The following is a 23,639-nucleotide window of genomic DNA, read 5'->3' as shown; positions in this document are numbered from 1 at the left end:
TCTATAAACGTCAACGAGAAATAGAAACGTCTGCCTACGTCAGGCTTTATTAATCGAAGAATTAATCATAATAGTTACCGTGTCATTAGACAGCGATGGAACAACATTCTTCTGCCGAAAAAGTTCCGGAAGTCGATTCCCGTGTTTCTTTGTCTCGATAATTGCGCGCGCCACGCTTTCGATTGATATAGGATGAATAATTTCAGCCTTCCGTCAAATGAATTACTTACTAGACCACTTTAACGTACTGACGTTGCACATATATGACGTAGAAATAGCATTCGAGACCGTAATGAAACGCCATCGAATGTGGCTCACAAATGGCGGTGTAGGGAACGGTGTTGTGTATGTAGCTAAAAAAGTGATTGATAGCTCGGTGCTTTTAGGAAAATATTGATACTCGTTTTGTACACTTATGAAAATATTGAGATCAGTTTAATAACGGGGATATCGGAATTTGTTTAATCATGTTTAATGATATACATTCGGGCCAATGATAGTAGCTGTTGAGGCTTTTATAAAATAAATCAATCAATCAATAATATACGTAATATCTGAACATGAATACCCATTCATTCATTTTTTATGAATATGAATATCTATTTATTTAATAACATGACAATAACAGAATAAGATGTAAGAATCTGGGAATGTGGAAATCCAGGAAGAAACATAGAATTTAATATATGATATGTAGATACATTAACGTAGGGATTGAAGGATCTTTGAATTTAGGGTTTCGCAATTTGAGGATATAGAAATGTACATACATAGAAATCCTAGTATTGTGATAATCTAAGGACGTAGGAATCTAAGTACACAGGTGCCTGGAGAAAATCTAGTTATCTTGGTATTTAGGTATCTGGGGATCTATGTATCTAGCCATCTTGGTATCTGTAGATGTACAACCACAGATCTAACTATTTTAAATTTGGTATCTTGGTATCTGACTATTTGAGGATTTAGATATCTAAGTATGTTATGATTTAGGTATCTAACTATCTGCAAATCTACGGATCCAGGTATTTAGAAATCTATTAACAACAAACAACAAGATCTCAATTACGCAAACATTTTGCGTTATCCAAAACCAATTATTATACTCGATAAATGAAACGTAGATAAAAGAAGAAAAAATTCAATTTCCATTACACTAACAGACCTGAAACTTGCAAAACCACCAATAACCATACATCTACATGTTCGTGTTTGATATCGCTTTAAATATCTATTTCACAGTCCACGAGACTGCAAATGCCTCGAAAAATTGATCGAACAATAAAACCGCAATGTTTCATCGAACTCTGCGGTTTACGAACGCAAACAGAACAAAACAATTTTATCCCCGGTTGCAACGTCAGGTAGTCAAACATCGTCGAAAAATCCCCGAAACAACACGGCTGTCCAATTAAAAGCGGTCCGTTGTTATAATAATATTCCCCGTATACGCAACATACGTCGTTGCAATTAACTCCGACACGAAAACGCCTGGCGCCGATCGATAAATTATTGCAACCCCAAACGTGGCCCCTGATGTTCATTATATCGGCGTGGAAACTGCTCGCGTGATTCGATCAACTCACGACACTGAATTTCACCGTGTCGATCGATCAACGTGTCGTGCTCCAAACAATTTTTGGACACGGTCACGCTTTGGGGAAAAAGATACCTTAATTTCTTTCGTTCAATGTATCAAATATTGATGACCTCACTTTTTTTGGGGCTGTCGAAGTTTCTGGGTAATTAAGGAGATTATGAACTTTTATATTTCATTTCTTATATTTGATAAATTTTGTGGGTTTGCAGTTTTGAAATTTTGTAATTTAGTTATGTAGGTATTTTCGAATTGAGGAATTTTTTAGTTCTGAATTTCTACATTTGCAAATTTCCAAATTTCTAAATTACCAGATTACCAAATTTGCAAATTTCTAAATTACCAAATTTCCAAATTCCCAAATTCGTCAATTACCTAATTTAAAAATTGCCAAATTCCCTAGTTCCCAAATTCCCTAGTCCCCCAGTTCTCTAGTTTCCAATTTCTCTAGTTCCGAAATTCCCTAGTCCCTCAATTTTCTAGTTTCCAATTCCCTAGTTTCCAATTTCTCTAGTTCCAAAATTCGCTAGTCCCCCAATTCTCTAGTTTCAAATTCCCTAGTTTCCAATTTCTTTAGTTCCAAAATTCCCTAATCCCCCAATTCTCTAGTTTCCAATTCCCTAATTTCCAATTTCTCTAGTTCCAAAATTCCCTAGTACTCCAATTCTTTAGTTTCCGATTTCTCTAGTTCCAAAATTTCCTAGTCCCCCAATTTTCTAGTTTCCAAATTTCCTAATTCCAAAATTCCCTAATGCCCCAATTCCCTAGTCCCCCAATTCTCTAGTTTCCAAATTCCCTAGTCTCCCAATTCTCTAGTACCCGAATTCCCTAGTTCCAATTTTCCAAATTGCCAAATTCCCTAATTTTCAATCATTCAATCCAACAAATTCCCAAATTTTCAAACGTTCAATCCAACAGATTTAGAAATGTTCAAATATTGAAACACACACAAATTTTTCCAAATGAGAACAATGAATTTCATATTGTTCACATAATTGAAATACGTGTAATATTACCTTCCCATGAATATTAATTTCTCTAAGTAGAAATTGATTGAACTTATAGTCGATTGAATATCGGCAATATCAGCAATTCAATATCCATGCACATTGTTTGCTGTTTACAGAAAAGATATGAATTTATTAATACCATTGTCGAGAATGACGATTCGAGGCAACGATATTGGAATTGATGAAACAGATTATTAAAATGCCTCATATTATACAGTGAAATGGAAGAAATATTTAAATATATGTTCAAGATTAAGGAACAAGATAAAGATATGTACAATATCTGTATTTAATTTTGATCGAATTTAGATGAAACTGAAATTGGATTGTAATTTTATTCATTAAAGTATGTGATTGAAAATATTTAAATTTATAAGTGAAGTAATAGTGTTGTAGGTTGTTTTATGGATATTGTCTTGGAGAAGTTACAAAATTTTTCAAATTGATTCAATGATGATCCGGATATTTTTGAGAATAGCTTTAGGTAAATTAAGCAGGGATTCGACGTTCCTTCGTTGTAACAAAGCTAAATTGAAATCCTACCCGCGTCATTTCCTGGGATAGAAGGTTTAAAGTGATTTTATATTCGACTCTTGCGGAAAGACTATGTCATTCGGAGGAGAAAACTTCGTTGAGTTTCAAAAAGCTTCTTGTAAACTCGATAAAACCCTTCACATGAAATTAAGGTTTCAAACCTGTTGAATCGAATTCTGCTGATTTCAGTCGTCTTAATTGTGTTTGAAAGTTTAAAAATTTTGTATTGGACCATTTTTATATTTTCATTGCGTTAAATTTCCAAATTTCCAAATTCCCAAAGTTCCAAATTTCCAAATTTCCAAAGTTCCAATGTTCCAAAGTTCCAAATTTCCAAATTTCCACACTTCCAAATTCTCAGTTTCTAAAATTTCCAAATTTTCCAAATTTCCAAATTCCCAAATTTCTAAATTTCCAAATTTCCAAATTCCCAATGTTCCAAATTTCCAAATTTCCAAATTCCCAACGTTCCAAATTTCCAAATTTCTACACTTCCAAATTCTCAATTCCTCAAATTCCCAAATTTTCCAAATTTTCCAAATTTCCAATTTCCCAAATTCCCAAATTTCCAAATTTCCAAATTTCCAAATTTCCAAATTTCCAAATTCCCAAATTCCCAAATTCACAAATTCCCAAATTCCCAAATCCCCAAATCCCCAAATTCCTAAATTTCCAAGTCTCCAAATCTCCAAATCTCTCAAATTAAAATTTATCAAACTGTCCAACTATAAAGCTTCAAATGACCAAATTATCAAATTTCTAAATTTCCACCTTTCTAAACACAAAATCCTAATTTCCTCATCACTCAACTAAGATGAAATCGCCATAAGTTTGAAACTTCAACTTAAAAAAATTTTGACCAACTGAATCATTCACTATCAAATTCAACCAACATAAATACCCGAGTCGATTAATTCAAAATTGTGATATCGAAAACACATACATATTCAAGCAGGGAATCTTAGAATCATAGAATCCTGTTTTCCCCGTTCGCATAATCACAATATTTCTCTTATCCAAATATTTGAACTGCAACTAAGCATGTGAATACTTGCTTCTCTCTTGGCGTGTATTTTCAAGAAAATTGTTTTCCTGGTTAGTTTTCCTTGCGATTCGTCACGTCTAAGCATTTACATCGAAGCTTTCTTTAAAACCCTGTTTGCACTGAAAGTTTGCATTTATGGTCGTTGAAACGGCTATCGATCGATGTTTGTTTCGTGTGCTTATTTCATGCGAACCCTCGAGCTAGCTAACACGATCGAGCACGAATGTCCATTCGTACACTCACGTGCTATAATCTGCATACGATATTTCGTTAAAACTGTGTACACTTTCTGGTTTTTATATCTCTGTAACGATGTGCTAATGTTTTACATTAGAGCCTCATTTTATTGTGAGAGGACCTGCATAAGTTAACAGGTTCTTAAAAATTTTGGTCAATCAGGTTTATAAGAATAGCAGTTTGCAATGTTTATTTGAAAATAGTTATTACATCAGATTTTGCGATTTCTTTTTCGCAGTCTAATGCATTTTATGGTTATTGCTGTTATTGTAAAATCATTTAAACTTTAACATGATTGAAATTTTCGAAATTCGACATGAGTTTTAAAAACTAGAGGTAAGACTTTATAGTAAGATTTTATATTTATGTTTTCAAGGAGATAATACTGGCAGAATAATATGGTTATTTTAAGTATATACCAGCTGTTAGAAGGTTGTGTAGTAATTTGTGCACTTAGGTAGAAGCAAAATTACATTGCTGAAAATTATGGTGCATCGTTTAACAAATGAAAGGGAAAATTTGTTTCTGTTTTCAGCAGGAAAAATTTACTGTACTAAGTACCGCAAAGCCAACGAAATAATCCTTTGTACCACAGGGAATTCCACTCAAGATTTCATTTTATCTTTACTCTCTGGTGACCCTCAGTTGCACTAAAAGGTAAAGAAGAAAACCATGTTCTAGTTTCTTTCCTTTCTTATTATCCCGAAAATTTATTGTAACTTCTACCTCGAATGTTCATAAATAGAAAGGTTTTTGTTTGTTACGAAATGTAGCAAAAATTAGAAAATTGTATAGTTATTACGTTTTATCGTTATAATTATTTTTGGTGAGAGGTTATTTTTGATCCACAAGGTTAAGAAAGCATCGATATTACTCGATTCGACTTTAGATTTCTTCGCTTGTGTACCGTTGGCGAATGAAAATGTTCCTCGAGGCGTGTACACACGCTCCGCTTCTAGAAGCAAGCTTTAATCGCTTCACGCGTACTTCGGGATCTATTAAGTATGTTTGTAGAGAAAACCACACGCTTGATTGTCTCCCGCGTAGTAGCGCTGTGATGAGACGAGAAACGTGATCGCGAATGAATCAAGAAAGATTATTGAGTGGATAAACTATGGCTAAATTTCTTTTAATATTTACTGTCGAATTGATTAAGTAGCACAGGCGAATTGCAATAGAGGCAAGTGGGTAACTTTTTATTTAACCAGTTGCACGATTTTTTCAAATTCGTAAAATATATTTTGTATTCGTATGAGATATACAAGGTGAAGGTAAACTTATTTAAGACTTTATCGAATGAGGTAGCATCAATTTGAATTAGTAACTTGAATGACACCAAGTGGACTTACAATTCTATCATCAAATTGAATTATAAATTGATACTAAATTGAAATAATGTTAAACCTAGAATTCAAATAATTTCCAGTTAAAATCATGCTTTTAACAATTAGGAATTACAATTCACAACGAGCAACCCAAAATGTAATCACCAGGCTAATATTTTTAAATTATTCGAACAATACTCCATCAGTCACGAACAACCCTTAACGAAATTGTCAAGGTAGAAACTAAAAATCCCTGGATGCATGTCAAAGAGAAGCTCGCCCGGCGTGTATAAAATATACACGAGCGTGTCTCAAAGGGTTAAACGTTCATCTATCTTCCGTCTTCTTCAAAATTCAAACGAACGAGACAGCTTTTTAACTGGTCCTCTTGGAAGTGCAACGCGAAATTTATGCGAAACGGCACGTAACGCGACACACGACGCCTCGAACGTTTCACGATCGTTCTGTACGTTTCCTCGATAAAGTTTATCAACGGGGATATTACTCCGCTGAATTTTATCGGCGTGCATGCAATAAAACGCGACTGTACACGATGAATCCCCGTGGCAGAAAGAAGAGGGCAACCGTTTGTGCTACTTGTCCCGTGCCCGCATGCAGCACTGTTTGACGTGCGTTGAATTTAATGGCTACGGTACCTGTATCCGGAACGAGAGTGCTACTGCCTCGTAAACTGCGTAATGCACTTAAAGCCGTGCCGACATGACGCGATTCTGTTGGAAATTCGTCGATTCTCCGGATACGGTGGCGACCTGCGCGCACATCCGATCTGCAATTGCGTTAACGCGTTGTCAGAATGCGGTCTGTCCAGCCGGACTGCTGCGCCAACGCACGAAACGTTCAATGTGCTCCTCGACCACCGTTGATTGACGTTCTTTTCGATACAATGTCATTCTTTTCGGAACAATATTGTGGATAATCAATATTTGAAATATTCTATAGACCGGGAATTAATATCTGTGGAATGCGACCAACATTCCACCTGCAACCTTGCCGTGTCAAATTCTACGGATACTTCATTTCTCGGATAATTTTTGTTCATTCAGAAATTTGCGGATTTTTAACTATGTAGATCCTCATGGAGGTCTGTGTTGTCGAAGTTCGTGAAGTCACACGTGTTTCAATTTTTCAGTTCAAGAATTTGTAAATTTTGGAATCATGAATTTTTGAGTTTCTCGAGTTCCAAGTTCCCAGGTTCTACAGATTCAGTGGCTTGGAATTCCAAATTTTTAAATTTTACAAATCTCCAAGTTCTCAGGTTCTCAAATTTAGTATATTCCACAATTTCTAAATGTTAACCTTGGAATGACCAAATCTCTAAACCCTAAATTCTCAAAATTCCAAATATCAAATCTCCAATCTTCCAAATCCCAAATCCCAAATCTTCCAGTTTCCTAAATTTTCAACTTCACAAATCTTCGAACTTAAAATTTCCAAGTATCCAATCTCTTATCCAACCAAACGACAGATCATAAAACCATTTGATTAGTCAAGAAGTAAAACTTGCATTATTGTTGTTATTTATATCAGAATAAAATTGCACAAAAAGTCGAATCCCAGCAATAACTTCTTGTTAGAGTCTACAAATAAGAAATATTAAGATACGATTTTTACAGTTTATCGAAATATTAATCTTCCTGCTAAGTGTTTGATACTCTGCTGCATGTTAAATACGAGAAATTTAAATCGTATCATTGACTCAAAGCTCGTCCTCACAGCGCGTATTATCATAAAACCCCGCCAGTATGCGTTCGTTTATCGCAAAATTTGCATCGAGACCCAGGAAACTTCACTCTCAATTAAATTTCATTTCCTCGACCGACCACCTTCTTAACTCGATTACGTTTTAACATCGATCGTCTCGAATCACAATAATCGTAACAATAATCCTCGGTAAAAGGATCTTCCGTTTAATGTTTGACTCTCGCCAATCTGACGATGGAAATCTTCCGGTGATCCTCAATTTTAAAGCGGATATACGGTGCTCTTACTTAGGAAAAGAAATACGAAATCCTATTCGGCGAGATTTTCTCATGTATTTTTCGTATTACCGGTTTTGAGAGTATGGTTAATCCAGTTCATCTAATCTGATTATCAGATGTTCCAGAGCTTCGTCCGAGTATGTCATGTTGTTTTAGTAGTTTCACGTAATTAAGTATAGATATTTGGATGTGGGTTGATATTTCGAAATCTAGAAATTTGAAGAACTTAGGAATTTAGGGAGGTTTGTATTTGGGGATTTAGGGATTTGTGGTCTCAGGAATTTAGAGACGTAGGAATTTAGGGATCTGAGTGTTTGTGGATGTAGAGATTTCCCATGTGTAGAGATTTGGGGACCTAGGAATTTAGGGAGTTAGTATTAGGGGATTTAGGAATTCGTGTTCTAAGGAATTTTGACGCTTAGGAATTTAGGGATATAGGTATTTGGAGATCTAAAGATTTTCTGAGTATAGAGATTTGGAGACTTAGGAAGCTAGGGGCGTTGGTACTTGGGGATGTACAGATTTCCTAAATGCAGAGATTTGGAGAATTTAGAATCGTTGGTATTAGAGATTTCATATTTTTTTCTTGAGGATCTGGGGATTCATGTTCTAAGGAATTTGGACACTTGAGAATTTATGGACATAGATATTTGAAGATCCAGGTACTGTAGGCTGAAGATTGAAGACTTAAAAATTTAGGTACACAGTTATCTGATGATCCAGGTACTATAGGCTCCAGAAAATTGAAGACTCACAAATTTAGGGATACAGATAGTTGAAGACCAAGGTTAGGCTGCAGAACATTAAACATTTCGAAACTTAGGTACACAGCTATTTGAAGAATTCAAAAATATGTAATCCAAGAATCAAAAAATAAGAAATTCATCAATATCAAAATATCCAAACGAAATTGAGGCCAATTTACAATATATTTGTTCGTCACCGGTGGTTGAAAGATGTCAACCAGTGGGCTCTAAAGGGCCTATAGTCGGTCCGCGTGGGCGTTGAGGTCGTCTTGGCAGCTTCCTTCGTTTCAGAGGAGAGACGATCGTGTGACGGAAGCAGTCCGCCACCGTCGGGAGGATGTTACAATTAATGCTGACCGGGACTCGTTAGCACGTTTCCTTTTTCCCTGAGTCATCCCGATGGAAGTCATCGCCGAGGAACCGACTCTCGCTGCTTAGGGACTTTTGCTCGCGAAAGATCGTCTGGACGTTGCTCGTGTCAACGCGACTTATTTTTAAACCCCCATTTTAAATCTTGCCTTTACATCTGTAATACCTACTGCTTGTGATAGGTACTTATGGAGAAATAACTTTGGCGGGAAATCATAGTGAGATCAATATTGGCGGTCTTGTTGATAGTTTAGTGTTTGATAGTGTGTTACGTTGGAATTATTACTAGGAATATGAAACTTTAGTGACTTCAAGGTAAGTTTGTCGATATTTTTTACTTTTTGTATACAATTATTATGTTATATTTTTTATTACACTATGAATTATATTTAATCAAAAATATTGTATATTTCATTTTAAATATTGTTCGACAATTTGTGTAATTAGCAACTTGCGATTAATCTTCTAAGAAGGTAGTTTGTTTCATTCCGCTGTTACTCGTAATCGGTATTGCTGACAGAAAAGAATTTTTAAGAACTGGGTTCATGATTTATCAACGCTATTGTAATTTTCTTCTTTCTACTGTCGAGTGATTAGTTATCTGGCGGTAATTTATCTACGTTACTGTGTTGCAATGTCGTCCTCCGTATCTCTTCTTGTAAGAGTAATAATACATAGTTAATGACACTGATTGAACTGTGAAGATGAATCATTAGTATCTTGAAATTTAATACTTCGTCCTTCACTTAACTTTAAGTTAACCTAACCTACCAGGACATGATATATTTTCTATCTCACCTTCAATTTAAGTCTAACCTACACTAACGATATCTTACATAACCTAAAATAGATTTAATATTTCTTACTTTATATTATCTATTTAATTGTATGTTACTGTCTTCTAACCTCCAGAAATTTAATATCGTATTTTTGCTGTAAATGAAATTTTAATTGACAAAAATTTAATATCATATTTACAATCTTGCTGTAAATGAAATCCTAATATAGCAGAAATTTGACATCATATTTTGAACCTTGCCACAAATTAATTCCTCTCAATTAACCAAGAATTTGATATTCTTGTCTAACATTAAATTAATCCCACGTAATCTACCAAAATGTAATATTCTGTTTTACACTTTACATAGAACACCCAAAGCTAATATTCTACATTCTGCTCAACGTCGGATTAAATCTACTTGATCTACCAAATCCGAATATCCTATTCTCCACCTAACGCTAATTAAACCCGCCTACTTCACCTCTAATTTAACCCTATGTATCTTTCAATAGGAGTTACGTATTTGCAGTTCGATCAGGTCAATATCTGCAAAAAAGAATTCATTGTGTTTAATTTACATATCACGAAAGACGAAAGTATCGAAATTTTTATATCACTTTTTCTGCCTTTATGATAGAATTCCATCTATCTAGATATTACTTATCTGAAGACCTGTCACCTCGCAAGAATCCCGGCCCTCCGTTCGAAAAGGTCCCCAGGGGGTATTTTTTTTTAATAACCTCAGCCCCCATCGAACGTCCGTTTTATATTAAAGACCTATCGACGAAAAGTAGAAAGATGTTGTGGCACCCTCATTGCAAAGCAGCAAAAGCAGACCTACAGAAAAGAAGTGTATCTCAAAGATGGCGAAGAAAGGTCGGGGGTTGAAGGTGGGTGATTGGGGTCAGGTAGAAGAGAAAAGAAAAAAGGGTAGGTGGATCGACTTGCGCGTAAACAGAGAAACAGAGTGCTGTACACTCGGATGCAATATGGACTCCTCTTAGAGGACTCGTGTGCAAATTTCAATTTGTATTTTTACACGTATTTGAAAATTATAGAATTGTCAAGTTCTTAAATTTTTGAAATTTCCTAACGTCCTACTTTTTTAATTTTCTTAAACTTCTAAAATTTCTCAAGATTTTAGAATTCCTTAAATTTTCTATATTTTCAAACTTTTTAAATTTCTTACACTTCCTAAATTCCTAAATAATCTTAAACTTTCTAAACTCCTAAATTCTTAAAATTTTTTACACTTCCTAAAATTCCTAAGTTTTTTAATTTCTTAAATTTTCTATATGCTCAAATTTTTTAAATTTCTTACTTTTCCTAAATTCCTAAATTTCTTAAACTTTCTAAATTCTTACATTTAAACAATTTTTTACATTTCCTAAAATTTCAGGTTTTTTTAATTTCCTAAACTTCTTAAATTTCCAAATTCTTTAAATTTTTTAAACTTCCTAAATTCCTAACTATTTACAATTTCACATTTCCTAAAATTGCAAGTTTTTTAAATTTCTTAAATTCTCTATATTCTCAAATTGTTTTAATTTCTTACACTTCCTAAAATATTTAATTCTAATAAATTTCTTAAACTTCTTTTTTTCAAACTTCTAAGCTTCGAATCGTACAAATCCAGCAATCAAGAACGAGCGATTTTTCTTTCTCCGTGGTCATCGGATTGTCTCTAGCTAAGTCAGATTTACTCCCGACTGTACCGGGTGAGCTTCGTAGGTGTTGAAATAAAACAAACGAAAAGCGGTTGGTCGTTTCACAGTTAATTAGATCCGTGGAACTGGGTCGCGCGACGAGTGAAATTTCACGTTATTCCAAGTGTTTGTTTGCTTCCGTTTTTTTTCTTCTTTTTATTTCAGTAGATACACTATCGTTGAACCACGTAATTTGCATTCGAGGAAGCGTTCTAACTCGAGCTTAAGCTGAAGTACTCTCGCCACATCCTGGACAACGCTAAGCTAGTTGAATGCGTAATTATGCGGTCATTTAGTTACTCTGAAATGTTTGTTAGATGGTCTCGGTGCGTTTGATACTTTCCGCACGGCTTTAATGACTCCTTTCTTTTTAATTCGTATTAAAACGTTGTATGGTGCTGAACGGAAACGGATGTTTTTGCTTTTACAATTCGTCATTTGCGTAGAATTTGAATTAATAGAAAGGTTAATGAAGTTGACTACGCAGTTAAACTTGCCTTTTTATTGTTATTAACCCTTTCGAGCCTGGAGTATACAGAACGCTTACTTTATTTTAGACTTACAAATTTATAGTAAAATTTATTTTTGCTACAAAATGTGACACATTATAATGAAGATTAAAATTTTTATCATTACGACACGCTAATTTTATACAAAATGTTTTACTTGCCATTTAAAAAAAAAAATGTATTATCATTCTGGCGAAAATGAAAACCTAGAATTTTAACAGCTATTATATATTTCATAAAATTTTTATATTTTAATTCTTCTGCTGGTGATACAAATTTATATGTGTTTTTATATATTCACATATACATATATGTATGCAAATGTGTATATTTTATTTTAGAACTTATCTATTTTAGAAACAATTAAATACAAAAATTTTCAAAAATGATTGCCCTCAGATTTTGATTAATGTATTAATTGTGATCGTGCAATACAGCAGTTACAGTAAAATACTTAATATTGTACATAAGCCGTTGGCTAATATTGACAACGATGTTTGCACGAATGTAAGCGTGTTTGCAAATAACGTTACACGTATACGGCAGCATATTAAATTCCTCGAGCGGACAAAATGAACGGGCTCTATCAACGATTTTCCTTCTTTTCTTCGTCACAAAGAGAGTTCATTCGGCGTTCGCCTTTGCAAGTCACAAAATTGACGTTTCAATCCTCTTTTACGAAAATTCCTTTTCCGTTTGCTGCTGTCATCGTCAGACGGTATTCAAGTGTTCGTTTTCTTTTGTGGCTTTTTATAGCATTTCATCCCTTAAATAGCAAGAAATCAGAGGGCAATTACATAATTCCTCTGTGATATTTCTGGATAAATCATTTCGACATTTTTCCGATCATCTCACATTTAAAGGAGAAACATTATTTATAATTATTACAGATATTCTAAATGTACGTGTACAATTTTTCAGGTGGTTTTCAAATCTCGAAATTCTCGAATTTTGAAATGTTCAAATTTACATCCTTGAACAAACAATTTACTCCCAGAAATCATTTTCATCTAAAAAATTTTTACATCAGTATTTTAAAAGATATTTAACTTAACACTAAACCTACCTGCATACATATAAGTTAAAAAATAAATAAACAACGAAACATAAATTAGAACATATATTTCTCCTTTATCTTGAAAATCAATGCTAATTTCAATGTACTTTAACAAAATGTGTACCTTATAATCAAAAACTTGTGAAGCCATCTGACCGGTTTGGTAGTTTCAGTATTAAAAAAAACATCCTATAAAAATCCAATCCCAAAAAGGGACGAAATTTATCCCGTGCTAAAAGTTGATCCCCGTTACGTAGAACACTTGAAATATTTTTCTATGGAGCTACAAAATAAAGACGTGAAAGTACACGAAGCTATCAGTCGTTCCATTCAGTAGACCGTGTTCAAAGGAATGTACGAACAGGTAGGTTCAGTATCGGTCGTTCAAAGCTCCTGTTTCAACAAACAAAGCTCAAAACCGTTTCATGTCACGGCTTCAAACGTGAAATACGGCGCACCTATGTACCGAGGCCGAACGTTGCCGCGCACACAAAGCTAAAACTGTGCCTGTAATCCTGCTGGACAATCTAAAGGGCGGTTTTTCAGGATTAAGGGCCCAGCAATTGTGCAGGATGGTCAAGTTCGTTTGGCTTCGTGTACTGTGTTACCGATACTGATTGCTTTACGGCAATTCCGCCCTTCTCCGTTACCGCGTTCACCCTGCAACCACCCTTCAACGTTTGATGCATCTCGTTTGATTAGACGATACTCCGAGCCAATTTGCACGGTTACTGCAACGAGATCTTGCGTGCGGATCTAGTTTCATCGGGGATTTGGTTCGCGGGGAAAATTGTAGTCATGCTGCTCGAAAATTAAAGTACTCTTTTGTTGGGAAAATAGACTTTCGATACGATGGATTATGTGATGGTTGGATAGTCATGTTCCTGATTTAAATTGTCATTCATATGAGAAGGTTTATTAAGGATATTCGTATAAGGACATTATATTATTGTTGATTTGTTAAGAGAAAGAGAGGTAAGAGGTGGAAGTTAAGAAATTAGCTTGACATCATTTGTGTTTGAATAATGTGCACTTGTAGATTTCTTATATTGTAGCACGTACAGATGGTGGAAGGTTTTAAACTTTCAAAATTCTGCATTAGTATATAATTTACAGAATTTAGTAAGTTTCAAAATTTTCTAAGGGACTTCTGAATTTGGAAATGTACCACCTTAGAATATTTGAAAATGTTTATGTTCAAACTAATCGATTTAGAAATCGGTAATTTTCAAGCCTACCGACTTATAGACTTAGAATTTTGGAACTTCTCAATCTAGAAATGCAGAAATTTCAAAGTTTTCAAATTTGAAATCTTCCAGCTAGAATCTGAAAAATTGACAAATTGGAGAATTCAGAAATTTCTAAACTTTCTACAAACATTAATTCAATCTCTTAAAAAGCACCAATTAATCTTAACCACCAAGCAATATATCAATCTACATTATAGACACAATATTTATAATATAAAAGTAATTGAGAGAACATATAATTTTCTGTCCCATCAATTTCCCCGTATATTTAATTAAATTATCCTGGTAATATCAGTCATAAGATTTGACAGTAATCGGCGTATTAAATTAAATATCCAATAATTATATTCGACGGAATCGGAAGAAACTGATTTCATTTCGCAATTTTCGAAGATGTCAAGCATGGAGAGCATCACATCTGATACCTCTATTTTCGGGGCTGTCCTGACGTCGACTTCGATCTTCTCGTCGATGTTTCTGACAAGCTTCATTCGATTGTATCCATCACAGCGAATGTCTTGTCATGTTATCGTCTACGAACGGCCTGATCCAATTAAAATCTCCTGGTTCTCGATTTCTGCCCGGTGACGGAACAAATTTGACGTAACATGCATTTTCATGGAGTTTCTATGCGAGTTTGACTGAAAACCGTCATACATTCAGATGGTCTATTACTGGCTTTCGTAGTTCTTTTACGTAGTTCTCGTCATAGACTTTTAGTGGTTAGTTGTTTAGAAATAGAGGGATTTCAAGGTCTTGTATTGAGATATTTTGTGGATTATGAAATTTGGAAATTTGGATGTTTTGGACTGGAATTTGGGGTATGGAAGGAGCTTTTGGTATTTGAGAATTTAGGAATTTAGGAATTAGGGAATTAATGAATTTGGGAATTAGGGAATTAGAGAATTAGGGAATTTGGGAATTTAGGAATTAGGGAATTAGGGAATTAGGGAATTAGGGAATTGGGGAATTAGGGAATTAGGGAATTAAGGAATTTGGGAATTTAGGAATTAGGGAATTAGGGAATTAGGGAATTAGGAAATTAGGGAATTTGGGAATTAGGGAATTAGGGAATTAGGAGATTTTGAAATTTTGGAATTGGGGAATTTCGAGAGTTGGGAATTTTGGAATTGAGGAATTTCGAGAGTTGGGAATTTTGGAATTGAGGAATTTCGAGAGTTGGGAATTTTGGAATTGAGGAATTTCGAGAGTTGGGAATTTTGGAATTGAGGAATTTCGAGAGTTAGGAATTTTGGAATTTGTGAAATTTCGGGATTTGGGAATTTCGTAATTTGGAAAATTTCTAAGGAAAAATATGGGGATTTTGATATTTAAAAATGTAGGAATTGGGGGATTTCGAGAGATGGGAATTTTGAAATTTAGAAAATTTCAGAATGTTCAAATTTTCGAATTTGAATACTTAGAAATCTATGAATTTAGGGATTTCTGAAATTTGAAAGCTTAAAAAATTTTGTAATTTCAAAACATACAAATTTGAAAATGGAATTTGGAGATTTGACAATTCCAATATTTAAAAATCTAAAAATATTGCATTTTGACGAATTTAAAGAACTATAAGTTACTTTTCGAAATTTAGTAGTGACTGCCGTATCTGACAAATAAATCATAGAGCAAAGAATTAAGAATTTTGTTCGATGCAAATATGTAAACGGTGATTTCACCGGGGAATATAGTTTGACGAGAACGTCATTAATATACGTCAACGGACATATATCACCGTAGAGTGACGTGAGCCTCTGTTTGAGGTCAGTGGTTAAGGGTGAGACACCGTAGGTTGCTTTTAATTTCCTCCGGTAACCTTGAACAAAGAAATCGTAAATTTCCTTTACCTATATGTCTTATCTGGGTGTGACACCCTTGAAAGGCAGAAACAAATGAACTATTTTCATGCTGCCAGATAAAGAATGAAAATTGTGATACATTGGTTCTGATCTTGGATATTAAATTTAATGATAGCTTTCCTGTTGGTATTATAAAGTACAAGAAAACAAAATACACTCATTGAATTAATTAATTCCCTCCTTTATTTAAATATTACAGATTTAATTTTTATTCCACCAAAGAAGCATATGTACCTATTAATTATTAAGATTAAAAACTTGTGAATGTGACCAAAAAATAAATTTTGCGTAGAGTTGATGTATTATAATACATATTTTTGGTTGTAAAAATGTATTAATGTATGTATTGAATAATGAAAATAGTTTTCACTAGCAATTCATTTCTATTAAATTTCTAATAAAATTAATTCTAATTCTCTCGTATGTTATAATGCACCTTTGGAAGGGTTAATGAGTTTCTACAATTTTTACAGTTGTTTCTCAGAGAAAAAATGGCAGTTTAATTTAAAATTAATTACTAATGAATTTATATCGTTCATATTTCCTTTGGTTTTCCATGTCTTATGGTTTTCACATGGAACATATTTCACGTTTAATAACAGAGCATTTACTGATCATTTGTAAAGTAACTCAAATAAGACTGAAGCCTTGGAATTAATTGAAACATAGCGTAATCAACGCAACATGCAATTAAAGGTAATCAAATAAGTAATTGAATTATACAGACGGTATATATTACACGGTTCATAATCAAGATCATATCTACTGTACTTTGCCAACTGTATCTCGTCCTTTTATCTGAAGAAAGTGTATTAATTAAATATGTACACAATTTGATTACTCTCAAACATTCACGTCATACTAAATCACGAATGTCGTAACTTTCAGATAAATTATAAGATCATTAAGAAAATTTTCAAATCTTGAAACTTTGTAATTTCTAAATTTTTACAAAACATCGCAATTTTTAACTTATCAAACTCTCTAGTTCTCAAATTTAAGTCAAAAATTTCCTAGCTCTCAAGTTTCCTAGTTCTTGAATTTTCTGATTCCTCGCTTCCCTAGTTTCCAAATTCCCTAGTTCCCAAATTCTCTAATTCCCAAATTCCCTAGTCCCCCAATTCCCTAGTCCCCCAATTTCCTAGTCCCCCAATTTCCTAGTCTCCCAATTTCCTAGTCCCCCAATTTCCTAGTTTCCAATTTCTCTAGTTCCCAAATTCTCTAGTCTCCTAAATTCCCTAGTCCCCCAATTTGTTAGTTTCCAATTTCTCTAGTTCCCAAATTTCCTAGTCCTCCAATTCTCTAGTCCCCGAATTCCCTAGTTTCCAATTTCCCTAATTTGCAAATTTCCTAGCCCCCAATTCTCCAGTTTCCAATTGCCCTAATTTCGAAATTCCCTAGTTCCCAAATTTCTCATTCCCAAATTCTCTAATTCCCTAGTCCCCAAGTACCCAAATTTCTTAGTTCTCAAATTCCTAAATTTCCAAATGCACCAAATTGTCTCCAAATGTTCTTCCAACTTCCCAAATTCCCAATTCGCCAAACTTCCAAATTCTCAAAGTCTCCAATCCCCAAATCCTCGAACTTTCAATTTCTAAAAATTCACAAAATTTCACTTGCAAAATCTCGCCGCTTCTCTCCATAGTAAACATGCAAACTTGTAACATTCATGTCGCCCAGACACTCGATTTATTTCTTGGTTCCAAATTTTCTCGCTTGTTCGAAGCTAAGCCAGCGTCCGTTTTTATATTTCATATCCCGTGTATCTCGCTCGGAAACTATCTATTCACCGCTCGTCTCCCGAAGCTTTCGCAAGGTTTTACCGGGACCGGTGTTTCGTGAATTTTTCAGCAGCCAACACTTTGCATGAATCGGACAGCGTGAAAGTTCAGCTTTACTCTGGATACCCTGTAATCAGTTCGCTTTCGCTCGACATTCAGAAGTAGTAAATATATATGCTTTATTTTTCTTCTTTCTCGTTTCGATACTGCGCGAGACGGCACGTATATTTTACGTGAAATTCCGAGCACAAGAAGCTGTCCGTCTCGAACCCCGACATTTGCCAAACGAAATTATCGTGAAGGATCACGCAGCCTACAATTCGTAATCAGTACTCGGCCGTGGTTCTAACCACGAGCCGGTTATTATTTCCGGACGTGTCCAAAAATTAAAACGAATTGCCAGCTCGGTTCGTCGAAAGGAAGAGAAACAGGAATTGCCAGGTTCTTTGATGCAATGTAGGGAGATGTTGCCTCAAAGGATATCGTGTCGTCTGGCAATCATTTCATGAATCGAGAAAGGGAGAAACTAAAAATAAACGGACCGATGTGTTTCCGTTGATTATGTAGCGTGGTTCGATCAGTTTTGCGTTTCTATTCGACAGTCGTAAAATTCTTCAGAACCTTATGCATTTCGATCAAAATTGAGCGTAGTTGCACAATTAAATTTTTTCTTCGTTGAAATTATTTATTTCAATTTAACATAAAAAGCTTCGAAAGGAGGAGCAATTATCGTTGACGATAATGGCAATTATAATGTTCCGTACATGTGAGCATTTGTATCGTGACATTCAATGCGTAATTATAAAAATTGCAATTAAAATTATCGTTCTTTAACAATTTTAAAATGTCAATTTTCCACCGAAATAACAAATAATATTCATCGAATGTTTACTTCAATTTGTTAAACTCCTAAAAATTCGCATGAACATTGATCTATTTTAAATAAAAAAATATACCATGTAAGGTTGTAACCTTATAGTTACAGGTTGCTCTAATTAAGTTCGATATTTAAATTATTTCCACAATGGTCAAATAACATCCGCAGCGACCTTGAAAGGATTCGAAGTGACCTTTTTAATAACTTTTATCTCTAAGCACGTAATTGACTTTAACTATTCATTTCTCCACGGATTTCAAAAATGTTCGCAGTTAACCGGTTAATAGAGCATAAAATGTTCCACTTGATATGAAGATTAATCGAAGTGTCTTTGGTTTGAATTTCAGAATGGACCATGAAGGAGTGCAGAGCGAGCTGGTAGTAGACGAGCGGTCGTCCTCTCGGCTGGTGCCTCGACGATCATCGACAGGATCCTGCAACGTTCAATCATTCACCCTGCAGGTGTTGCGCACGGCAGGTACGGGGTCGACAGGTGCAATAATCGGGGGTGACCCGGTTGTTGCCGCCGGGGCGGCGATGCGACGATGAGCTCGCCGAGGATACTGCTATCCCTCTACACCCGACCAGAGGTTAGTAACGATATTATCTGTCCTAATTTGCTTCAAAACTCGTCTAACAGCTAACTAATTATTTATTCACTTACCGTTTTCTTTCTTCGAATAACTATATTATTGCATACTGTTAGTCATTTTGTTATTAGATCAGTAGCTACTACATGTATTGTTGTACACTATTATGGTGGTATCTCGAGTTATGGTTATACTGTTCTATTATATTATTATTGCATTGAGAAATACTATACTGTTATAATAAAGGAGATTCTATTATAATGTGATTATAGTATAGTATTATAGTGGGAACTGCTATTATTGCAATGTACATTTATAGCAATGATTGCTATACTATTACTATAGTGACTACGAGGTACTATTACAGTATACCATTATATTAGATCATTACTATTATACATATATTATTACTATTATATTTCTATATTGCTGTAATATACTATTGCAGTAATAACTACCATATTGTTATCTACGATAGTAACGAGTCAACTTTACCATCACCTATATTCCAAGACTTGTATTAAGACTCCATATGTATTAATTCTCTAGACTTCATGCACTCTAACAATTTTTATGTCGACAAACTAAGTGAGTTCTTTTTAAGTTATTATTTCTTTAGTATTCGTTGTCTGTTTCACAGCGTTTATACACTACATATATATCACTCTAAATTCAATTAAAAAATACCTATTTACCTAAATCAAATGGTGAGTCATCTTTCGGGTGCAAAAGGTTAAGAACCTTCCAATATATCATATCATTCAAAATGTCCACCTGATACATTTCAACATCATTAAAATCGGAACCACAATTAAATTGTTGCTAAAAATTCTTCATTTCGTAATTTTGTTAAACGTGTCTCGAGTTAATATACTTTGTTAGTAACAAAGTGGTAAAAGAAAGTTGAACGATTGATGAAGATCCTGCCGGATGTTTTTGTAGCCCCGAGTAGTAGCAAGGCCGGGTCGCCTCGCAAGCTGTCACAAGGTCGTGTACAGAGGAGCGGAAGCCGGTTCAAGGCCGAAATTAGTTGCTTGGCCATGGACCTCGAGGCGAGGAATGGGACTGGTGGCAACGACGAGGAATACACGAATATTTACTTCATCGTTGGCGGTCGCAGGGATACGGTCACATACAAAGCGGATCAAGTCACGGACATGGAGCTTAAGGGCAAGTTCACTTAATTAATTAGTCCTGTTAATGGAAGACAAATGATAATCGATGTCGGGTCTCCTGGTCTCTTATGAGTACAGGTCAATCTTACGTAACATTTTGTGCGATGTACATGTGGGTGAAATATAGGTGTACATTAGGGGAAAGGAGGATATAAATTCGAGATTATAATTATATTAAACACGGAATAATATTGAGAGTAGTACTCTTTATAGTAGATCAACAATTTTACTAGTTTACAGTATGGTGTACATATTTGAATCAAAAGCAAAGTTGATTTTGGTTTCAAATTTGATGGAAGCTGTGTTGCAGCACAATGGTTATTGATCTGTGAAAGAGTAATGAAAAGGTTATTCTGTTTCGATAAAACGATAAGATGACCCATTTTGTTAGCCTCGTAATAAATCCATTTTACCCTCCATGATAGATTGCTGTGACAGAAATAACTGCTACTATTTTCAGTACAATTGTTCAGCATTTGAATTCGATAGACTTGAATGAAATGGACTGTATAATCTATTACTCGTTTAATACTAAATGTATATAAAATTGGACATCTTGTATGAAATCTTTTTAATTTAACTTCTGGACAGTTCCATTATCCACAAGTAGCTAATTATTACTTAACACTAGAACTACCGACATTAAATGCTCGTTTATCGAAGAATGAAATATAAAATGAAAAAGGAAATAAATAAATACTAAAAGCATCAAGTAACATATAGAACTAGTTTTTACCTCAACAAAATATGACAGACATTTCCATAAAATCACGACAATAAAATTTTGTAATATAAAATGAGAAATCTGAAACCAGTCATTTTGATTGGTTGATAGTTTTAGTGTTAAATATTAAAATATAAAGAAAGTTGATATGTCACGTTACATTTAACGTTCCTCAACTATAATTAAAACTGAATGTAAATTGAGGTGAAAATACAAGTCTGATTTATCACGTCTGAACAGTAACGTGCGTCACGAACGTGATATCACAAAGCAAGGTGTTGAGAAACGACAAAACTTTTTGCTCGTCCCAATGAAAAGTTGTCTGGCGCCATTTCTGCAACTGGTGCGCAGTTATCGATCGCTTAAAATCGAAAGGACGATGAGAATCGCAACGAGTGCTGTCATCGTGAACAGAGTAGCTTCTTTTAAAAGCATTCCAAGACGATGAAATGTTTCGATCAGTTTGCTCTTACCGATTGGATCTTTTCATTCAAAGACAGCCATTCAAGCACTCGTCCTCTCGATAAAGATTGAGATTGCTCGAATGCCCTATGCAGCTCGAGGAGCATTCTATATTCCTCGAATCCGTTCAATTATTGATCGATGCTGCCAATCCGCGGGGCTAAGAAATCTTCGACGAAATCTCTCCTTTGCACCCTTTCTTTCAACGCCCTTTCGAACCGGTGCTACAGTTGATCTGTGAGCACTACCGAAATTATGTTTGCACACACATCGAACTGTGACCTATCGACCGTACGAGACCTTCCGAAAGTAACCTTCGAGGGTCTGACTTGCCAATCAACCATGTTTCACCCTCCTGTGCGTCAGACGACAGAGTAAACAGGGATTTATGTCCGCGTGGGTGCTCCAGTCAATACATCTGACGAATTTTCGTCAGGGTGTCGAAGGGGTTGGCGAAATGTCCATCTTACCTTTATTTATTTATCTCTTTTCCTTTTTTAATATATTTGTTTTCATTCAGATTCCAGCTTGTTCGATTTGGTCCGCGTATCGTAACTCTGTTTGTTCTGCATTTGCTTGTTCATCGAGTTTCAAGTTTATTTACAATGGCCGTTCGATGGACGTTTCACGGGAAAGGAGCAGTCAGTTTTTTTGCTACCCTTTTTTAGCTGTTGAATTTTCAGAGGATTCTGTAAAGGAGTTGACAATGTGTACGTTTTGCTTTCTATTTGCTCCCGTTTGGTTTCGTGTTTGTCGAATTTATCGACGGTTTGTAGAACGTTGCTTTTTATTGCGCGTTCACTTGTTGAGCAGATTCGGAATTTATTCGCGCTGTTGCGTAGCTGAGTTACGGGTGTAAGCTTTAAAGAAATCTACGGAATTTTGAAACCTTTTGGAATTAGAGAATTTTTCCTCACGAATGGTTTCTCACGGATATTTATGGAAGAGAGAAGCTTGAAAATGCTTATTCATTTTTTTCTAAATAATTCTTAGTAAATAAATTTCATATCTAAAATTTTTAAATTCTTAAGTTATATCATTTCATTAAATAGTTACTTGAAAATTTCTACTTTACGTATTTTGCATTTAAAAAGATTGTAACATGGTGCGAATTGATATTTGTATCTAAAACTACATAATGCCCTTAGGATCATCTAAACATGTGTTAATACAATTCTACAACATGTTTCAATACAAGTTCATTTAATCAAAATGTCTAACACTGTAAACGAAGATCTGAAATAATGTCCTACGATGTTTCTTTGATAGAATAAAAATGAGCCCGATCTTTTACATTATTCGTCTCGAATACTATTCTTTGAGTTCACCGTGAAGTTCAGTAGCTGGAAAAAGCTTTCAGAAAACGGGAGAACTTTCGAGAACATGTAAGAATGTCTTTCGATAAAAGATTCTTTGAATCGCGTAAGCAAAGGATTTCGCTGAAGATTGATTTTTAAGAAGCATGTAGAAATTGTAATTTATTACTTAGGATTTCAGTTCTATACGTTCTTCATATTTTTTGAGACTCTCAGAATAAAATGGACAAAATGTATTTTCTGAGAGGAATATTTGTGTATAAATATAATATGCAAAATAGCAAATTTTCAGTGTATGCAAATGACGTAATAAAATTCTATCCTTGCCCTACATCTTTATTTTTCTTGTATCTGCATTTGCATAAACATCAACTGGTTAAGTGATAAAATATCTAAATTATGAATTTTAGAAAATTTGAGTAAGTTAGAAAGTTATGGGTGTGTTTCTTGATACGTCTGATCATGGAGATCACTATTATTCACGTTCCACGCTGTTCGCGTCTGACCATAATCGTTCTATTCTACTTAAACGGATGCCCAGTGCAGTGGCTGTACGGCGCTACAATGTTGCTTGGAAGCAAATTTTTCTATTTTACAATTTCCTCATTTACAAACTTTCTTGTTATTATATTTTTTGGATTTTTTAATATTTAAATTCTTTCAGTTCCCGTTGTTAAATTTTTTAATTT

At 34.6% G+C, this 23,639-nt stretch overlaps 1 protein-coding gene across 2 annotated transcripts in view; it reads left to right on the top strand.

Annotated features, from left to right (window-relative positions):
- Pde9 (phosphodiesterase 9) overlaps positions 1 to 23,639 on the top strand; it is a 167,880-nt gene that overhangs the window by 91,013 nt on the left and 53,228 nt on the right. For both annotated transcript variants that reach the window (XM_012280684.2, XM_076536120.1), the window contains 2 exons: positions 19,031 to 19,273; positions 20,216 to 20,443. In XM_012280684.2, the coding sequence (XP_012136074.1) occupies positions 20,314 to 20,443 (130 nt within the window). In that variant the 5' untranslated portion in view covers positions 19,031 to 19,273; positions 20,216 to 20,313. The remainder of the gene's footprint in view (positions 1 to 19,030; positions 19,274 to 20,215; positions 20,444 to 23,639) is intronic.

The sequence above is a fragment of the Megachile rotundata genome, chromosome 1 (genome assembly GCF_050947335.1).
Source record: "Megachile rotundata isolate GNS110a chromosome 1, iyMegRotu1, whole genome shotgun sequence".
In the NCBI taxonomy this organism is placed as follows: Eukaryota; Metazoa; Arthropoda; class Insecta; order Hymenoptera; family Megachilidae; genus Megachile; species Megachile rotundata.
This window is presented reverse-complemented; position numbering and strand designations above follow the sequence as displayed.